Source organism: Lytechinus pictus, chromosome 3 (genome assembly GCF_037042905.1).
Source record: "Lytechinus pictus isolate F3 Inbred chromosome 3, Lp3.0, whole genome shotgun sequence".
NCBI lineage: Eukaryota > Metazoa > Echinodermata > Echinoidea > Temnopleuroida > Toxopneustidae > Lytechinus > Lytechinus pictus.
In genome coordinates this window covers 57,786,859-57,806,895 of record NC_087247.1, presented here as the reverse complement: position 1 = coordinate 57,806,895, position 20,037 = coordinate 57,786,859, and the positions used below count along the sequence as shown (strand labels likewise).

At 37.6% G+C, this 20,037-nt stretch overlaps 1 protein-coding gene across 1 annotated transcript; it reads right to left on the bottom strand.

Moving 5' to 3' along the window:
• Positions 1–430: 430 nt before the first annotated feature.
• LOC129256921 (adhesion G-protein coupled receptor G6-like) lies at positions 431–19,817 on the bottom strand. Its single transcript, XM_054895139.2, has 11 exons — positions 19,558–19,817; positions 19,087–19,200; positions 12,850–12,980; positions 11,845–11,991; positions 10,792–11,179; positions 10,220–10,416; positions 8,552–8,716; positions 7,947–8,056; positions 2,844–3,106; positions 2,337–2,406; positions 431–1,952 (listed from the first exon to the last, which is right to left on the bottom strand). The coding sequence occupies exons 1-11, from the start codon at positions 19,772–19,774 to the stop codon at positions 1,406–1,408; spliced, it is 2,349 nt and encodes a 782-aa protein (XP_054751114.2). The 5' UTR covers positions 19,775–19,817; the 3' UTR covers positions 431–1,405.
• Between the last annotated feature and the right edge of the window lie 220 nt (positions 19,818–20,037).

The following is a 20,037-nucleotide window of genomic DNA, read 5'->3' as shown; positions in this document are numbered from 1 at the left end:
ACTAAAGTAATGAGGGAGTTGTACGTGTGTGATATCACAGATCTTGGTCGCATTGCCGATGGGAGGATCTACATGGCACTAGTGATCTCAATATTCAAATGCTCATAACTTTCTTATTATTCATTCAATCTTCCTCAAACTTTCAACAATGTGTTCCTTTGATTTTTCTCTTTGATATGGATTCAGCTGGTTTCAAGGGTTTCATTCTCCTTTAATAATGGGAGCATCAGCAAATAGCAGGGCTTTCTATTCGAACGAATTACTTGATGGGAAAAATATTAAAATATAAAATAAAATTACTAAGTTTGAGGGGGAACCAGAAAATTCGGGTAGAGTATGAGATTCTTCATAAATATGGGAGGATTGAAAGCCCTATTACACGTACAATGCGACAAATACCATAAAAAGAAACTGCTTTTGACAAATTAACTTAAGAATCATGTACATTTATTAAGATAAAACAATCATTTACAATAACATACTATCAACTGGACAACAATAACAAATTCCTCTGCACAACAGATAACAAATTAATCAATAGAATATACTATCAAAGACATAATAATAAATGGAGTAGGATAACGTCAATTAAGTATTAGGACGTTAAAAAAATTCCTGTATTATCATTAATCATCGTTAATGATTAACGATTTTGTATGGCGCTTAATACGTCGGAACGACGTGTCTAAGCGCCAAGTGTTAAATGTTTACTAAAATAATGCGTAACACATACGTTCAAAATGAAAGTTAATACGATCATGACCCATAATATTCTGTCATTAATATGATTTAACGTATAGATATACAGTGGTGCTAGAAATTTAGTGAACCCCACCACAAAATGCACTCCCTCATCTGGAGTGTTGAATGTAGACAAGAACGCTACAATGTCGGGTGAGCCCAGAGAAACAAACATTATTGAACGTAATATTTTATCATCTGCCTTCACAATATATCTATAATGGCAGAACTTGAACACTTAATATGTTTATTTTTTGGTGGGATTCGCTAACTTTGTAGTACTACTGTTTCTCTGATTCTGGAGTATCTAATAACAAAAACAAAACAAATGTAAAAAATAGAGTAATTTTTAATGAAAATTTTACAGGCCCATCAGACTTAAAGCGTTTGAGCTAAATAAAAAAAATGTTCGGAGATACAAAAGTTGACAAATAAACGCAGCATCGTCATGATCATTACAGTATGATTGAAAAGCCACATAATTATTCTTGGTAGTAGGGGACTTACGAGCTGGATTAAGTTCATTCACTTTCTGCTCATGTTTAGCCCTCTCAGAGTCTCAGTACACCGTAAAGTTCGTTCAAAATGTCACATGAGAAAGTGTGATATTTGAGATCGCCAGATAAATTTTTATAGCTTAAAATTTGGCAAATCTATAAATCGTTTATGGAAGTTGTCTGCTTGTAGTTGAAGACAAACCGCGCCCATCCAAAGGAATAGCGGATCCGTGAATGCCGGCACTTGAGCTTTCCGTTTGTCCTGAAGATTTACCCCCTGTTAATGGCCTTGACTTCATGTAGTTTCTTGAACGTCGACTTTTCTCGTCTTCACAACATTGACAACGGAAGAAACGGAGCCACTCATCCCGCACTGGTTTCTGCCTAAGACCGAACATGATGAAGATGAATAGTCCTTGGAGGGAGTTAAAGACCAGGAATAGGACATTAAAAACGAAGCGAGCACCACCGATAGCGAGAAACCCGAATGCCCACGTCAGTCCAAGGAGAATAGTGAAAGCCACCAGATTTTGTAGCCGGCGCCATGTTTCGCTTCGCTTATCTTCACCTGTGCTTTTGTTTGCCGAAATCGTCCACCGCCCACAAGTTAAGCGATATGCGACGAGGATAAATATGATAGTATTGATGAGGACAATGGCGGCAACAGGGAGGAGCACGGAGTAATAGAGAACTGGTCCTGGTTGCACAAAACAACTGCAATGAAATAAGGGAGAGTATTATCTTCATAAGTTTGTATAAGGAATATATAGTATTTAATTTTGTTTTGCAGTTATTTCTATTGGTATTTCCATCTGTTTACGCTGTTTTTTTCAACGTTCATGGAAGTATCTTTCTAAAATAAATTTTCCTAAAGGAGTCAAGAGAACGAGGCGCTTCAATTATAAATAATCTTCCTAATCAGTGTCGTTAATGTGAAAAGATAGGAATAACAAATATACCCTTTCCGTGTATATCGAATTAGTATCATCACTCAATAAGGTGACACTTTTAAGGATCTCCTATCCAACGAGTAGTATAAGGTATTGAAAAAAATCCATATCAAATGATTTTAGTGGTGCTATACAGGCATATACGTACTATGTGTTATCTCCAAGATAGAATTCTCTGTCGATACAAACTATGATGATACAAACTATTAACGGAGAACCTGTGGAAATACAAAGGGATATACATTATGCACCCACTATACCCTTTCTATAGAAATCAAATGTGATTGCATCAAATAAAAAAAGAATGACATTACGAGGTTCGAGGTTTTATTTTTCTCATCATCATGCTGAACAACTAATGAAAGTTTGAAAAATATAGAGAATTCATAAACTTCTTAAAGTAGTGTGTCCTCTGATGATCTGAAATAGGAATGTTAAATAAAAGCGTTGTATCACAACATGTTCACACTAAAACAAACATTCTATCAGGCCAATAACGTGTCAAAATTATTTGCAAAATTGTATATTGATAACTTTAAATTTGGGAGTACTGAAATGAATTTAAAATCATAATTACGTCTTCGACAACATGGTCTTTGACAATCCTCTTTGAGGAAGCACTGCGAGGACCTAGATAAGAAAGAGTTAAACTTACCCCATGCCAAGACACTTGATGTCCTTATGTACTTGGAGACAGTACCACTGTGCACGTTGACGAATAGGATATACATGTAGACAGCTTCTACTAACATCCATGCCATGGATGAGAGCAAGAAGAAATGAAGAATGAACCCTGCAATCACACAGCCAATGGTTGGGTATCGGAGATCGATTCCCACCAGGAAGTCTAGGTATAGACCAAGTAAAGCCAAACATAGGTTTATATGGATCCGTTGAGGTTGACTGCTTCGAAGTTTTCTGTTTCAAAGTTGATAAATGAACAATGAAAATTGACCTGATTTGACAATGCAATCATAATAATAATAATGATGATGATAATAATAATAATAATAACGATAACGATAATAATAATTACTGCAGTAGTAGTAATAATTATGACAATAGCTGCATTTATATAGCGCTTTATGTAAAATATATGATCAGGTCTTATGACCCCAAAGAACACAGTCTTTAACATAATTATCTGTCAGTTGATTGTATTTTTGTACGGTAAATTTACGTTAAATTGCGCGTATAAAGGGGTTGTTACAACCGATAATGTCGCACCAACGCATAATGTCGCAGATTGCGACATTATGCCAAGACGTCCGACGCCTAATGTCGCAGTCAACGCATAATGTCGTAGTTTTTCTAACGCATAACGTCACATGTCGCAACGCATAATGTCGCAGCAAATTGTCAACGCATAATGTCACATGTCGCAACGCATAATGTCACAGCGGTATTTTCTTCAGGACTCGAGCTACAGATAAGATATAAAATATGCTTTCACTAAGTATTTTGAGACACGAGAAAGAGAATTAAGTGATTTGGAAATCAGGATTACTCTTTGTATGGATATTTATCGGTTTATTGCCATTTCGTCTACTGCCTTTTTCCCCACTATCGCATGGTCTGATATCATTTCGTCTACCATTAGTTAGTCAACTATCAACATAGTCCAATAACCATTTCGTCTAATTACAATCTCGTCTAATAGCCAGTTGGTCTAATAGCCGTTTTGTTTATTATCATTTAGTCTAATTTTTTTTCTTCAATTGGTCCAATATCCACTTTGTCCAATATCATTACGTCTATTACCTTTTGGCCTAATAGCAGTGGCGTAGCTACGGGGGGGGGGGGGGGGGCCTGGGGGGGCACGTGCCCCCCCTGAGATTTGGTGTGCCCCCCAGAAAGAATTGGTAGAGCAAAAAAAAAAGGAAAGAAAAAAGGGAGAAGAAAAGAAAAAAAGAAAAAGGAAAAGAAGAAGAAAGACAGAAGAAAAAAAGAAGAAGAAAATAAGAGGAAGGCGAGTGAATGAAATAATGTAATTAAAAAAAACAAATCTTTTTATGTTACTATATAATTTTTTTGCTGGCGCTTCGCGCCAGAATTGCCTGTTCGATGAGATTCATATCTTGCTCAATAGGCTGATATAGAGCAAGTTTTGAAGTCAATATGCAAAACATATTTTAGCTCGACATCGAGCTTTCATTATTTTTTTTTCATTTACAAATTTAAGTGCTCTGTAAAATATATCAGCATTTTAAGCTCACGCTGCGTGGTCACATTGTTTGATTTGCGAAGTTCATATTGTCTACGTGTATTCCATAATGTTCCATTAAACAAATGTATTCAGAATGCCCAGATTCTAGGTCTACATCTACAACACGCGCGATAGCCTGCATGTTCTTTATTTAAAATGTACATGTACTTGAATTCTCCAGTATCACATCAGAATACCAATAATTGTCTGCTCACGCTTCACGATCGCATTATTAATGATACCCAATTGACTATATCCTATTTATGATTTACAAAATATGAATAGAATGTCCCGCTTTTAGGTCTAAAATCTCAATTTTCTTCCTCTCGCGCTTTGCGCTTGCATCAATTGTTTAGTTACATACCTATTCCATTTATTAATACAAAAAGTGCTTAGAATGACCATTTTTTAGGTCGGAATGTTAAAAAAAAAAAAAAATCGCTCGCGCTTCGCGCTCGCACTTTTTATCAGGCTTATAAGATTATTTCATGTTTATGTTGTTTTATAAGAATAAAACTAAGAAGTGACTGATATAGGTGAAGATAATTTCGGGCCCCGTCCCCTATTGGCGAAAGTCGGATCCGCCCTTGTGACACATACACACACACACCGGAAAAATGGTCGGTGCCCCCCCCTGAAAAAGCAAGGACCCCCAAGTGCCCCCCCGGGAAAAAAATCCTAGCTACGCCACTGCCTAATAGCCAATTGGTCTAATAACCACTTGGTCTACTCTCATTTCGTCCATGTTCCATTTGGTCTAACTTCAGTTGGTTCGCTATCACTTTGTCTAAACCCATTTCGGCTAACAATCATTTGGTATCGTTGCCGCGGGTCCAATCACCAATAAGTCCAATCACCGGTATTTTCTTCAGGACTCGAGTTACATTACTAAACAATTGACGGCAGTGCGAGCCGAAAAATAGATTTTGGATCTAAAAACAGGACATTCTTTTAATGTTTTGTAAATTGTAAAATGGATGGGTAACTAGGTATCTTCCTACATTAATGTTAATAATGCGAGCAGAAGTTATTTGATATTCTGATCTGAAACTGGATAATTCAAGCACGTTATAAATATATAGAACAAGCTGCGTATCTCAAACTTGAGTGCGCGTTTTTTTTAAAGATTTAGACCTAGAATTTAGGCATTTTGAATACATGTTTTAAACATTTCATTTTATTTACTGTTTTCCGTTTCACAATGTTGTATATAATAAACATATCATAAAATAAAGAATATAACAAAACATAGCGATAGCTCAGTCGGTAGAGCGGGGGTTTCGGATTCCGGTGACCCGGGTTCGATTCCCAAGTGGTGCGCTAGTGCCCTTTGGTAAAGCATTTATCCTCATTACCAGGTCCCTCGGAGAGGACCTTAAGCCGTTGGTCCCCTGGTTGCTTGCTCACAGGTATTCGTGCTTTCTTAGCAGTCAGGTAAAACCTCGGTATAACATAACATATAACATAACATCTTATAAAACATAATAAGGCCTATAGATTTGATAAACACAATTAATGACATTAAGCTGCCTTAAATGATTTTTTTGGGGCAGTTTAGAGTGAAACGGAGGGGCTGCCGAAAAATAAGCAATGCTTGTATGTGAGGCCAGCCCCAAAACTTAGTTTCATTACCTAATTTTACACACATGCATAAATATAACTTCGTAATAGTAAAAACAATAATAGTAATAATTATCGATGTACACTTTGCAAAGCAAATCAGAACTGAAAAAGCATAGAAATATAAAGCGAGAGCGAAGCGCGAGCTAAAAATACTTCATATTCCAGTCCGAAAAGGGGTAAATTTAAGCACTTTTTCAAGAACTATGCATGAAAATTCTGAAGTAGGTGTGGATGCGAGTGCGAAAATTTTAGCCTATATAGTACATGGTGATTTTTTTACCTGGTTGCTAAGAAAGCATGAATGCTTGTAAGTAAGCAACCAGAGGACCGACCGCTTAAGGTCCTCTCCAAGGGACCAGGTAGGCATAATGACTATTATGCCTTACCAAGGGTCACTAACGCACCAATTAGGAATCGAATCCGGGTCACCGGAATCAGAAACCCCCGCTTTACCGACTGAGCTATCGCGCCTCTTTTGAGACATGAAAGATTTTTTTTTCAAAGTCTTCACCCTATTTTATTCACTCTTCTGTCTCCTCTTATTTTTCCTCATTTTCCCCTCCTCTCTTTCCCCTTCTTTTCCCTTTTCTTTCGGTCCCCTCCCTTTTTTATGCGGGAGGGGGGGGGGGTGGGCCTTTCCCTGGATCCGCCTATGCCCTGTCGGCGGATGGTAAAGGGTTTTTTTGCGCTCGCGGCGTCAACAAGTCGGCAATGATACATATAATCACCGTAGAGGTCTAGTGCCAATAGACCATTATGGTTATAAGATGAAATGAATATGCCTATTGGACGAAATGATGATTAGACGAGATGGTGATTGCCCCTATTGGTGATTGGACCCATGGCAAATCTACCAAATGACTGTTAGCCGAAATGGGTTTAGACAAAGTGATAGTGAACCAACTGAAGTTAGACCAAATGGAACGTGGACGAAATGAGAGTAGACCAAGTGGTTATTAGACCAATTGGCTATTAGACCAAAATGTAATAGAAGTACTGATATTGGACAAAGTGGATATTGGACCAATTGAAAAAAAATGCAATTAGACTAAATGATAATAAACAAAACGGCTATTAGACCAACTGGCGAGATGGTATAATTAGACGAAATGGTTATTGGACTATGTTGATAGTTGACTAATGGTAGACGGAATGATATCAGACCATGCGATAGTGGGGGAAAAGGCAGTAGACGAAATGGCAATAAACCGATAAATATCCATACAAAGAGTAATCCTGATTTCCAAATCACTTAATTCTCTTTCTCGTGTCTCAAAATACTTAGTGAAAGCATATTTTATATCTCATCTGTAGCTCGAGTCCTGAAGAAAATACCGCTGTGACATTATGCGTTGCGTTGACAATTTGCTGCGACATTATGCGTTGCGACATGTGACGTTAGGCGTTAGAAAAACTACGACATTTTGCGTTGACTGCGACATTATGCGTCGGACGCTCTTGGCATAATGTCGCAATCTGCGACATTATGCGTTGGTGCGACATTATCGGTTCTAACAGGGGTTCCTTCAGCCTTACATTTCAATGTATACATTACATTGATAATTATCAGGTTGTATGAAGTTGGGTTATTCTCATCAAAGTAAAAAAGTGAAATTACATTGTTCTAAGTAAATTGGACCCCAACAAATATTCATAATAAGGATTCATTATATTTGAACATCTAAGCTAGTCAAATCTCCAAACCAAAACCTTTCTCATTTCCTGCATGGTCATCTTGGTCTTTGACTATTATAGTAGCTGTTGGTGGGAGCGTTCATGGCGTCAGTCCCCTTTTTCTTTATTATGTTCTATGTCTTCATTAGTATCTGTCATCGCTTTTTCCCTCTCCCGTATTTGTTTAAACATCCACCAAAAAGTGCGTGATTTACATCAAGATATTCTGACTAACATGAGAAGGGTTACACTTACTTAACACATATAAAGGTGATCAGTAGGATGACGAGACATAGAGAAGAGATACCACAGCCGATCATGCTCAGAATATCCAAAACAAAAATATCAATGTCACCAGATACGTCCTGTCAATAAATAATTCATATCATGAACAATAAATAACTATACCATTTTCGATTAACAAATGTATAGAATGAATATAACGAGAAAGCAATGCTCCAGCATTATCAATATCAACGAATAATGTTAATATGTTATCACGGTTATAGTTATATATTAATTCTTTTCGCAGTTCAGGAAATAACGTTGAACGAAAAAGTTACTGCGATGTTGATTAAATTCAACGTTTTTTCACCCCCATATTCGTGGAAATGAAAAGGGTACATGTGGAGAATAACATCTGAATAAATCGTATAGATAAAAGACAAGATTACGCTCTCGAATTCATAATACAATTCAAAATCTTATCAAAAACTAAATGTGATAAACACTAAAGACCTATTTATTGAAAGTTTATAAGCCCTCGTGTCAATTGTGTTAATAATGTACACACACTGGGATGACCTAATGGCACTACACACATTTTGAATCAAGCGGAAAAACCCGTCGAATACCCATACCAATAGAACAGCAAAACTCGTAAGATGATCGCAAAGACATCGTATTCTATCGACCTCAGGTAAATCTTCCCGTCGACACCCTCTCGTCGACCACTGACCACCAATAGTGGTCTTTTCCCAGAATACACACGACCTATTATCAACTGTTTCATCGTCATCCGTGACCTGTCATAACAAACAATATGTAGAAAGATGTAATACTCATTAGTTTAGACTTAAATATTGGCATATTATTGGACTTGGACAATTGTTGTTCAACAACCCTAGTGTCCTCTTAGCGCTCTCTCATTCTTTTTAAAAATTTCTATACTGTCCATTCAAATTATCCTTTGATTTCAACACTTTCCTCATTTTCTTGTCGATTCAATATGGTGTTGGGTCTTCTTAACGTAAATGTGACACACGAGCATCAATACACCAATGTATCACTTTCCCAAGCTTAGTTCCAGTGCAAGTGCAAATATTCAGCGGTACGTTTTGAAAAAAGGCGGTAACTTTCAGATCAGCGGTCCGCTGCCTTACCAAACTAATTTCTGGACTTGAGCGGTAATTATTAAGATCAACGGTAAGATTACTGCTCCTCACTGACCTTGTACTGTAGTAACACTATTATACCGTAATCATGGTATGGTAACTATGAACATGATTCTGGTTGTTTGTTTCTGAGAGATCAAGGACTTACTTATCTTTACCCATAAGTCATCCATATTGTTTTATATTATCTTTATCACATATTGTTTTCAATCACTCATGCCGCATGCTATATCACGAGTAATTTATTATTGTTTAGTTATTAATATATATTGTAAATCAACCACTGGAATTGGGACAGGAGGCTTCATGCCACAGTTATTCAATTAACCTTTTCTGTCCCTGGCGTTCCAATGGTTGATATTTCTTATTTTGTATTTTTTGTACTGAAATGTATTTTTGTATTATTTGCCGAATAAATAATAATGATAATAATAATGATAATTAATGATAATCTTTATATATCACAGCCAGAAACTGAAACAAGAGGAGCAGCGCCAGGATATTTTGAGAGAGGGCCAGAACTTTTTGGTTCTTTTCCCACTTGGTTTGCTAGTGCCCTTTGGTAACGCATGAGCTCCTTCGGAGAGGACCTTAAGCCATCGATCCTCCGGTTGCTTGCTTACAAGCATTCATGTTTTCTTAGCAATCAGGTCTAAAATCACCACCATTTACCATTTATTAAAAATTGCAACATTGTTTACATTATATTTTATTGCAAAGTACTTTACATTACGTCTGATGATAGTTACCATATATCAGCATTTGCGCTTACTATTATGGTAATTCGAATGATATGCAAAGGGAACCTGACTTTTCTAAGGATTATCTCGTTGCTAACTCTGTCAATCAAATTTGGATTATAATTTACTTTCTTTTCTCAAATTATGGAGAGAAAGTCGAGGAAATAGATGGGGGAATTTCATCGGAAGTAAATAACAATTTGACTCCTACTTTAAAAAACGAAGAAATCATGACCTGAAAACTTTTCAGTAAGTCCTCTGTACAATCATTTTAGGCTAAGTTGCAGGAGATGCATCTTGCTTTGTCCTTTCTGTTTATTTAGAGACAAAGCAGTATTTGACATGTAATTACTTTCTCGACCTTTTCAAAGATTGACAGGAATTAGGAATTTACATTAAGTTCCAGGAAGGCGGTCTCGATTTCCTCTCCCATCGGTAAAGTCTGGACATCGAATCCCTCAATGGTTGCCGAGATGACTCGAGAACCAACGGCTTGTCGACGACCAGGTTCTAAGGTGTTCTGTTGGTTGCCACTCTGGAACAGTCGGCTGTTCTGGAATACGAAGAAAGTAATTGGTACCATGCTCTCGCCTGGTGATTGAAAAAAAAGGCTAGTTCAAATCACAAGAAAATCATGTTAATTCATCTTGGTGCTAATATTATGAGAATTCATAGTGGATTCTGTCTACGTTTTGTCCTTTCCCTGCTTTAAGCAAACGAAACGCATGGCAGTGAGGGCATTTTCCATTCAAAGCATGTATACTTTATCTTCTTCATCTGGTATATATCGTGTTATAGTACTACTTTATTACTTTATGGGGTCCAATCAATGATTTGAAGCTCTTTAGTTTTTAATAACATATAAATATATATAAGTTGCTAATGTAATTTTCAAATCTTTGAATGTTCTTCGATTACTAATCCAGTTCCAGAACCTCACTATATCAATTTATCTTCAATCAATACCTGAAGATATGGAATCCAGAATGCCGCTAGGGAGGATAACAACAGCTTCAAACTCGTTAATGGGCATCGCATCCAAATCGAAAAACACCATAGTACTGTTTTCTCCAAGGACTTCATTGTAAACATTGTTTCCTGATCCAACAGCACTTTGACTTCCAAACCCGATACCTCCCTGTACTGTTGTTCTTGGAATATTCAGAGCCGCTACGGCAATGCTATCATCAACCACAGTCAGGTTTGAACCATCACCCTGGGTTTGGAAGAGGGTTAGTTGATCTTCCAAAGAATCGAGGATGCGAGTAGGTGCTTCGGCATCGATAGCGATTACGAAATCCTCGTCACTAACCTGCAGAACATTGTTGATAGTGTTGATCACGTTCACTGTTACCTGAAATTTAAAAAAGCGGTAGCAAATCTCAATGCACTTAAGCCATCTATGAACAGACTAAACGATAGTCTGAATTTGAAGATATAGCATGACAGAAATTTCGAGTTTCCAGATATGAACGTGTAAACTATTAAACCTAAACTATTAAAAAATGTATTACGCTTTTGAGATTCGCTAGGTTGTCCTTAGATAGGCCCTAACTTATTTCCTGAAGGTGTAGTGAAAATAAAAATAAAACGACAGTCCAATAGACTAGCTACCACGTTATCCTTACTAAACGACATGTCCTTCATAAGGACCAGACAGGGTCGCATATTGACGTATGCCTATAAGATCTGTCCAGAGCCAAAGGAGATCTAATTCTGTCTATTCACGAAAGCCTCAGATTGAAATAGAAATGGTACTCTTGGAATAATCCCGAAAGCAAATTCGGACAAGATCTGTGCATTTAACTTAATGAAGTTAGCTCGTACACGTAGGGCTAAGATCTAACGAATTGCAAATTCGGACAAAAGATTCTACTTTCCTAATAGTAGCCGATGCTACCAACATAGTCGATCAGAAAGTTCGGTGTAAGCATGGACCCACAGGTCCCCATAGATAGCAGGTCCAGAAGGCCTACAAGGGAAGGGGGTGGGGGTATCTGAATATTCTATTATACCAACCTCCATTGACGAGTCCTGTACCCTGACAATGTTTTCCAGTGATGTCGCAATGGATTCAAGTCCATCTGCTGTGATCGAGGAAGTGTCATTGGTGACTTTGGCGAGGTCACTTGAGTATTCCGTTACGTTGTCTCGTGAAATGGGTGCCTTTGAAACGAAAAAAATATAAATTTTTAATTTTATATCACTTTTGTTTTATTATTGCTTCTTCATTCTTAATCAAATACCTCCAAATGGCGTCATTAACCTTTAATCAAATTTCATACATCATTTTTGTTCTTACAATATAACTTGTATTGCTCGTAATATAAAAAAAACCTGATGACAAATCTTCGAAGTGTAATAGTGAATCGTAAACCATATCATGAATCATAACATTCTATATTTTCAATAGTCTCATTTAGCCACGTATATATCAGTTGTCGCCAACTAAATTATGATTATCAGTCACGTCCGAGTACTGAATGGTTCATTAAAGTGATTGGTTAACATTGGTTTGACTTTAAAAAAATCTGAGCTAGAAGGTCACACTTGTCACCTGTGTCTGTGATATGTTACAAAAATGAAGCCCAGAAAAAATTGCGTTCGAAAATAATTATTTAGTGCTTCAAAAATTGATATATAAAGTGACCGAAAACACCATCTTAATTTCATCCCATACACTTATGTGTACTATTTAGGCGTCTATAAGACGCCTATTTACAAAATCGGGGTTTGCCTTGTAGTTTTAGCTTTTCATTCTCAATAATGGTTGTTTTCAGGGTTTATTAGTTCTAATACATGCACTTGTACACATGTTTCATCTTGGTTTGATAATTTTTTTAATCGGCTGCTCACAAAGTTAAACAATACCTTTAAGAATTCTGACATGGATAACCTCATTATCCAAATCTGTCAGATCCTTCTCAGCAATGCACGGTAATGAATTATTGATACAAGCAATGATATTTTGCGTCCTAATCATATAGAGATTAAATCAATGTAGGAAATGCTGTCATAACTCACATTCGCTATGTCATCAAGGACTTGATTAGTATTATCATTTTCGTCGAAGCATTCAGAGGGGACAGGGTCAGCCCAGTAAGCTTGGGTAATGAAATCACCCAAGCAAGTCCTTCTGGCTCGAGGTACAGGAGCTGAAGAGAAAACAACATGAAATGTAGGTTTTATGTTGCAAAAAGGAATACAGATATAATTATAGTAATTAGAGAGAGAGAGAGAGAGAGAGAGAGGGGGAGAGAGAGAGAATGTGTGTGTGTTTGTGGGGTGTTGGTGCATGTATGTAGGTTTTGTATTGCAAAAAAAAGAAAGTACATTGAGCGAGAGGGATGGGCCGGTGTGTGTGTGGGGAAGGGTGTGTGTACATCGCGTCTGAGCGATATATACATCGCTCAGATCCGGATCAGCATTAGCCTCTTGTCGAGGCCCTGGCGGCTGCTTCCCGAGCGAAGCGAGGGATTCCCTAATTCGCGAAGCGAATTAAGCAGCCGACAGGGCCTCGACAAGAGGCTAGATCAGCATTTGAAGAGGGGATACCAAAAAGTCATTTGGCGGGCTGTATCTGGGTTTCAAAAAGAAATCCACATTCTTAAAAAGTTCAATATCTGCTCTTTAATTTGATACCTCAATTACAGAAAATGGTCAAGAAATAACAAAGTTCTGGTTATTTGAAATAAGGCTTGAATTTCAATAATTTCAAAAATGAAGAGGTTTTACAGGCTAGCGTTCAAACTCACTCGACACTCCGTTTTGTTGACGATCAGCCATGCATTAAGTCCTTTGTTAAAGGGGAATGAAACCTTTGGAACAAGTAGGCTTGTGTCGAAACAGAAAAATCAAAGAATACGAACAAAAAAAGTTTGAGAAAAATCGGACAAATAATGAGAAAGTTATGAGCATTTGAATAATGCAATCACTAATGCTATGGAGATCCTCCCATCGGCAAAGCGACAAGGATGTGTGATGTCACATGTGAACAACTTTCCCTTTGATGGACTATAAAATACCCTCAAAATGTCTCTTTTTGCTTTTTCTGACGCTGATACAAATTCTTTATCCATGATGTACTCTTTAAAAATCTGTATTACATGCCCTCCTATAGAAAAAACACATGATCTACAGATAGATGTGATATAAAAGAGGCAATTTAAGTGAAATATATACTAAAGTAATGGGGAGAGTTGTTCATAAGTGACATCACACGTATTTGTCGCATTGCCAATTTGAGGATCTCCATAGCATTAGTGATCACAATATTAAAATGCTGATAATCTTCTTATTATTTGTCTGATTTTTCTCAAACTTTCGTTGATCTGTTTCTTTGATTTTTCAATTTTCACACAAGCTATCTTGTTCTAAAGGTTTCATTCTCCTTTAATCATGCGATAGCTTCTGTGGGAAACCGGTGAAAACATGTTTATTTAATGAAATTATGGAAATACAAGCATTGTTTCGAGGGAACATAACTTTTTTACTTCTTGACCATTTTTTGTGATTAAGGTATCAAATAAAAGAGCAGATATTGAACTTTTTAGGCATGTGATTTTCTTTTTGAAATTCAGATACCCCCGCCAAATGAATTTTTGGTATCCTTTCTTCAAATTGTTTTTGCTCACTCATGCGTGAATGAGGAATAATCTAAGTAATACCAGATGGAAGAGGAGATTCTAAGCTTTACATTGGTAGGTCATTTGTCTATTGTATTTGTGATTAAGTTATGATAAATCATCGCTTAATCTCGGTATCGTTTTTTCTGGGACGCACTGTATATATATATATATATATATATATATATATATATATATATACACATATATATATATATTTATATATATATATATATATATATACATATATTTATATATATATATATCTCCCACTTCTACTTCTCCCTCTTCTTTTCTTCTTTTTCGTCTTCCTCTTATTCTTCATCTCCATCTTCTTCTCCTCCTCCTTCTTTTTCTTTTCTTCTTCTTTTTCTTCTTCTTCTTCCTCCACTTCTTTGTCTTAATTATGGGTGTGTTTTACATTACTCTTCTTGTTATTCTTCTTCAACTTTTTTTTCTTTTTCATTGTCTTCTTCTCCATCTTCTCTTTCTACTTCTTTTCTCCTCCTCCTTCTTCTCCCCTTCTCACTCTTCTTCTTCTTCCTCTTCTTCTTCTTCTTCCCCTTCTCCTTCTCCTCCTTCTTTTTCTACCTCTTTTCTTCTTCTTTTTTTCCCTTCTTGTTCTTCTTCTTTTTCTTATTCTTCTTCTTCCTCCTCCTACATTACATTACTCTTTTATCGTAAATAATATCTATAGTTTAATACGCAGTAGTATGTTATTTATTGCTTTCAGTCTGTGATATATGTGTACTTTTTAATAATGTAAATAATTCCACTGTTTTGAGACTGTACATTTCCAATATTGTATATCCACGTGCAATTCAGTCTTTGTAACTGCGATGCATGATTTAATAAATACCATACAATTAATAATGCGACCCGGATTCTGGGTATTCTAAATACATTTCTTTTATGATGAATGTCAATAATGCGAGCGCGAAGCGCGAGCTGAAAAAAAATTAAATTCCGATCTGAAGAAGGGTCAATTTATGCACTATTTCAAGCACTGTGTATATAGGGAAAAAAATGTGAAGTGGATATGGATCGCAATGAATAAATGGTGCGAGCGCGAGCTTAAATATTATTAGTGTCATTTTGATTTAGGACCGGGATATTTTAAAGACATAATGTCATCATAAATTTGTATAACAATGACTATCTTCCCATTTCCTCTTCCTAAGCTCGAGATGAAACTTGTCGATATTCCAATCTGAAAAAATGACAGTTTGATAATTAGGAATTCGTGGATATATTATAATCTTATTTATTAATCTAATAAGCCTAATTAGAGAGCGAATATTTTTTATATTGCGGCCTGAAAACTGGACATTTTAAGCACTTTTATAACTGAATAGGATGCATGGATAAATACATTCTTAACAACCGATGCGAGCGCAAATCGGCGGGCCGAAATTTTTTATCATGGAAAGGGGTTTTTAAAGTATTTTCTTAGAATTAATTTAGAGATAAACACAACTCACCTGGATCGCCTATAAAAAAAAGGGGTTTGCCATTTTCCTGTTTATTCATTGGCAGGCAGAAAATAATACTTTACCAATATGATGAACTTCCTGCGTAACAAAAGTTGCAATGACAGATGGAATCATTTCCCGCGCGGAGAAATCATGATTTTGTACTGTACTATAGATGTAAAAACTAAATTTTACATTTGGTTTGGTTAATTTGCTGATTTCTGTGTAACATTACAATTTTATTTTATTTTTACACTTACACAGACTTATTGAGGGCAAAACGATATGCTTGCCACCCCAATATTTTTATTGGTGCCCCCCCCAGGATCGACGCCTCTGTAGGGTGTGTGTGTGTGTGTGGGAATTGAAAGCGATTACACGTAATGGCCAGAAAAGGAGAGTTCATGAGGTTCCATTCTTTGACACAATTGAAATTCGTGTAGAGTTGTAAAGATGAATAAGACAAGGCAAAAGCAATTTTGTGTCTCGCCCACATATGAAAATAACCAGAAATATCGTGATTTGCGAGGGCACGCAAGAGAATTATATCGAAACTTCATTGTGAAATGACTGGGATGGAATAACACTTGTCATAAGAGCCTTGCACGTAAACTTTAATGTTGACCTGAAAATGACCTTTGACCTTACCATGTGACCTCCGACTGCAGCATAACATGCAGGTCGCCTAAGTACATCTACCATCCAAGTTTTGTTGAAAAATAATTTACGGTTGCGGAGTTAGGTGTCATAAGAGAGTCTTGCATGCAAACTTTAACGTTGACCTGAAAATGACCTTTGACCTAACCATGTGACCTCCAACTGCAGCATAACCTGCAGGTCCCCGAAGTCCATCTACCATCCAAGTTTGGTTGAAAAGTGACTTACGGTTGCGGAGTTGGGTGTCATAAGAGAGTCTTGCATGTAAACTTTAACGTTGACCTGAAAATGACCTTTGACCTTACCATGTGACCTCAGACTGCAGCATAACATGCAGGTCCCCCAAGTCCATCTACCATCCAAGTTTGGTTGAAAAGCGACTTACGCTTGCGGAGTTAGGTGTCATAAGAGAGTCTTGCATGTAAACTTTAACGTTGACCTGAAAATGACCTTTGACCTTACCATGTGACCTCAGACTGCAGCATAACATGCAGGTCCCCCAAGTCCATCTACCATACAAGTTTGGTTGAAAAGCGACATACGGTTGCGGAGTTAGGTGTCATAAGAGAGTCTTGCATGTAAACTTTAACGTTGACCTGAAAATGACCTTTGACATTACCATGTGACCTCAGACTGCAGCATAACATGCAGGTCCCCCAAGTCCATCTACCATCCAAGTTTGGTTGAAAAGCGACTTACGGTTGCGGAGTTAGGTGTCATAAGAGAGTCTTGCATGTAAACTTTAACGTTGACCTGAAAATGACCTTTGACCTTACCATGTGACCTCAGACTGCAGCATAACATGCAGGTCCCCCAAGTCCATCTACCATCCAAGTTTGGTTGAAAAGCGACATACGGTTGCGGAGTTAGGTGTCATGATTTAGAGTCTTGCATGTAAACTTTAACGTTGACCTGAAAATGACCTTTGACCTTACCATGTGACCTCAGACTGCAGCAAAACATGCAGGTCCCCCAAGTCCATCTACCATCCAAGTTTGGTTGAAAAGTGACTTACGGTTGTGGAGTTATGTGTCATTCCCGACCTTTCGTTTGAGGACGCGCACGCTTATTTACGACGGTAGTTGATTTTGGAAGAGACTTTTTGGGCCCGTCATCATGGTCGTAAAACTCTGTCCTGCAATGCAAATTGTGTGACATGAGATTATTTTTTTCGTTTCGCATCTGCGACGGAAACATTCAATATGCGTTTCGTGTGCAAAATTCTGGTTGCTACTATGGTAACAGCGATATATCCGATTGAGGACGACTTTCCAAAGCCACATTTGACTCCTCCTAGAGCTCGAGAGGCCGCCCGGGGGGCCCACTTCCATTGATTAGTGGATACCAGGAGCGAACACGCGTTAAAGGGGACAGAGTGGGCAGGTACGTTACTTATAGGCCTATGTAACGTAATTAGGGTGTCAAAACGATGTTTGAAATGCTGAAAAAAGGGATATATATCCAATACTTGTAGGGTTTCACAAGCCAAATACTTGTTAAGAGATGTATTTTCATAATCTGGAAAAGAATTGCTTCCCTTGTTTAGGGTACTTTTTGAAACCTCATGGTCGTGCCTGGTATCCACTCATCAATGGAAGTGGTCCCCCCGGAAGTTGAATCTAATCCCCCATTTCTGGGGAAAGTAAAACATAATGCCCATTACATCGTGTGCGAGAGGCATATCGTTTGTGTAGAAGGAGTAAACAAAAGAAACAAAAGAAACAAAAGAAACGAGTTCAAACGTAATGCGTATGCTGTGCACCTATCAACGCGTGCCAAATTTTCGGCTGGAGAGGTTGATCTGACCCATGAAATCAATTGCCAGTGATCCACCAATAATCCACATTAAATGTACTATCGATTCGATGGACTGTAATGATCTATATCTAAGCCTTCATTCAGTAAGTTTTTCCTCACTCAATATGTACTCAATTTGTTTGAAAAACCACTTTTTTATCCATGTCATAATCTATTTTAGGTCCTGCATTTCGAATATCTCCAGCCATCAGTCGCAATATACATGCATGTATGGTGGGTGTCGCGGAAAAGGATTTTGCACACGAAAAGCAGAACTGGAGGGCCTGTAACCCCCCTGTAACACAAATCTTAGCATTGATTGTAGAACAGTTTTCTACGTTTGATTTTATTGACGATAATGCACAACCAATCTTAAAAATCAAGTGTATGATTAAGCGTTAACTTTTGTGTTAGGGGACCCTAATATTAGCGTCCGTGAGGACTGCGAAAGGTCCCAATTATAAGTTTGTGACGGACGGACGTACGACGGACGGACGACGGACGACATTTGGATCCCTAAGTCTCGCCTTCACCTCTGGTGGGCGAGACAAAAAAGAGTGAGAGACATGACTGGTTTCTCCATTGGCGCACGAGTTTTCATATTGGTGCTTTGTCTCAGTCGTGAATTTTACATTCGTTAAATCATGACACACTGAAGTCGGACAATCACTGGATAGCAGGATCAACACAATTGTATTCAGTATACTCACTATTTCCAGTATATACAGGGCAATGTTCCACGCTCTCCGATATCTGTCCTAAACCGACTGATGGGAAAGTAAATGTACCTTCACTTCCAACGTAGACTGATTCAGGACACGCGGCTAAAGGAAACAATACAATGGAAACGAATCAGTTTTCTAATCTATACCATCCTTCATCCAATCCTAAAAGGCAAGTGGAAAATTTGTGAACTTAGAGGCGCGCAAAAACTACTTTTTGGAAACAGTCATCATTCTGGCGCATTTGTATTGTAGCGACTACTGAGGGACACATGAGAGAATGTGTCTAGCCCACATTTTGCTGTTTGAAATAATTTCAAATAAAATGGAAAAATACATATTATATTACTTTACAAATTAAATATCATAATACTGCGGGGGTTCTTTTAATTTGATATTAGAAGATGTGAAATACATGGACAGTCAATATTTATGATTTTATATTAAAATTGCACTTACAAACACTTCCAACAGTGATGGAATCGAGAATAAGATCACGAGGAGTCGCGTCAGAACCATCAAGATTATCCCTCAAAGCTGTCGTTACTCCCTCAATAAGATCAGTTCCATTTGCATTGGAAAAAGTAGCCTGATAGTCAACGATCATACTACCATTTCGAGTATTGATGATAGTTGGTACGTCCCCACCTAAGCCTAATCCACCACCTACGAGCATTTGCCAGATCGTTGAATCACGAAACAGTGCAATGCGAACCTAAGAAAGATAAAAACCGCAGCAAGATAAGCGATCAGGCACGTATGGGGGGGGGCGGCTGGGCGTGCCTAGAGTCACCCCTTAAAAATATGTGAAAACTGTGGGAAAGGACTATGAAAAACTGGTTAAAAAGTTGCTCTCCCCTGTTTGTCAGAGAATTTTGAAGGCCAGATCAACATTTTCTTTCATGCTTGTCAGAATTTTTGAAGAAAAGTGGGTCCCTC

What these genes read in the sequence shown, in the direction of transcription:
- LOC129256921 (XM_054895139.2), bottom strand. Translation starts at nt 19,774, where the DNA reads ATGCTCGTAGGTGGTGGATTAGGCTTAGGTGGGGACGTACCAACTATC. An exon ending in CATCACTGTTGGAAGTGTTT is followed by an intron (nt 19,201 to 19,557) that starts GTAAGTGCAATT and finishes TGTTTCCTTTAG; the next exon opens with CCGCGTGTCCTGAATCAGTC. An exon ending in TACAGGACTCGTCAATGGAG is followed by an intron (nt 11,180 to 11,844) that starts GTTGGTATAATA and finishes TTTAAATTTCAG; the next exon opens with GTAACAGTGAACGTGATCAA.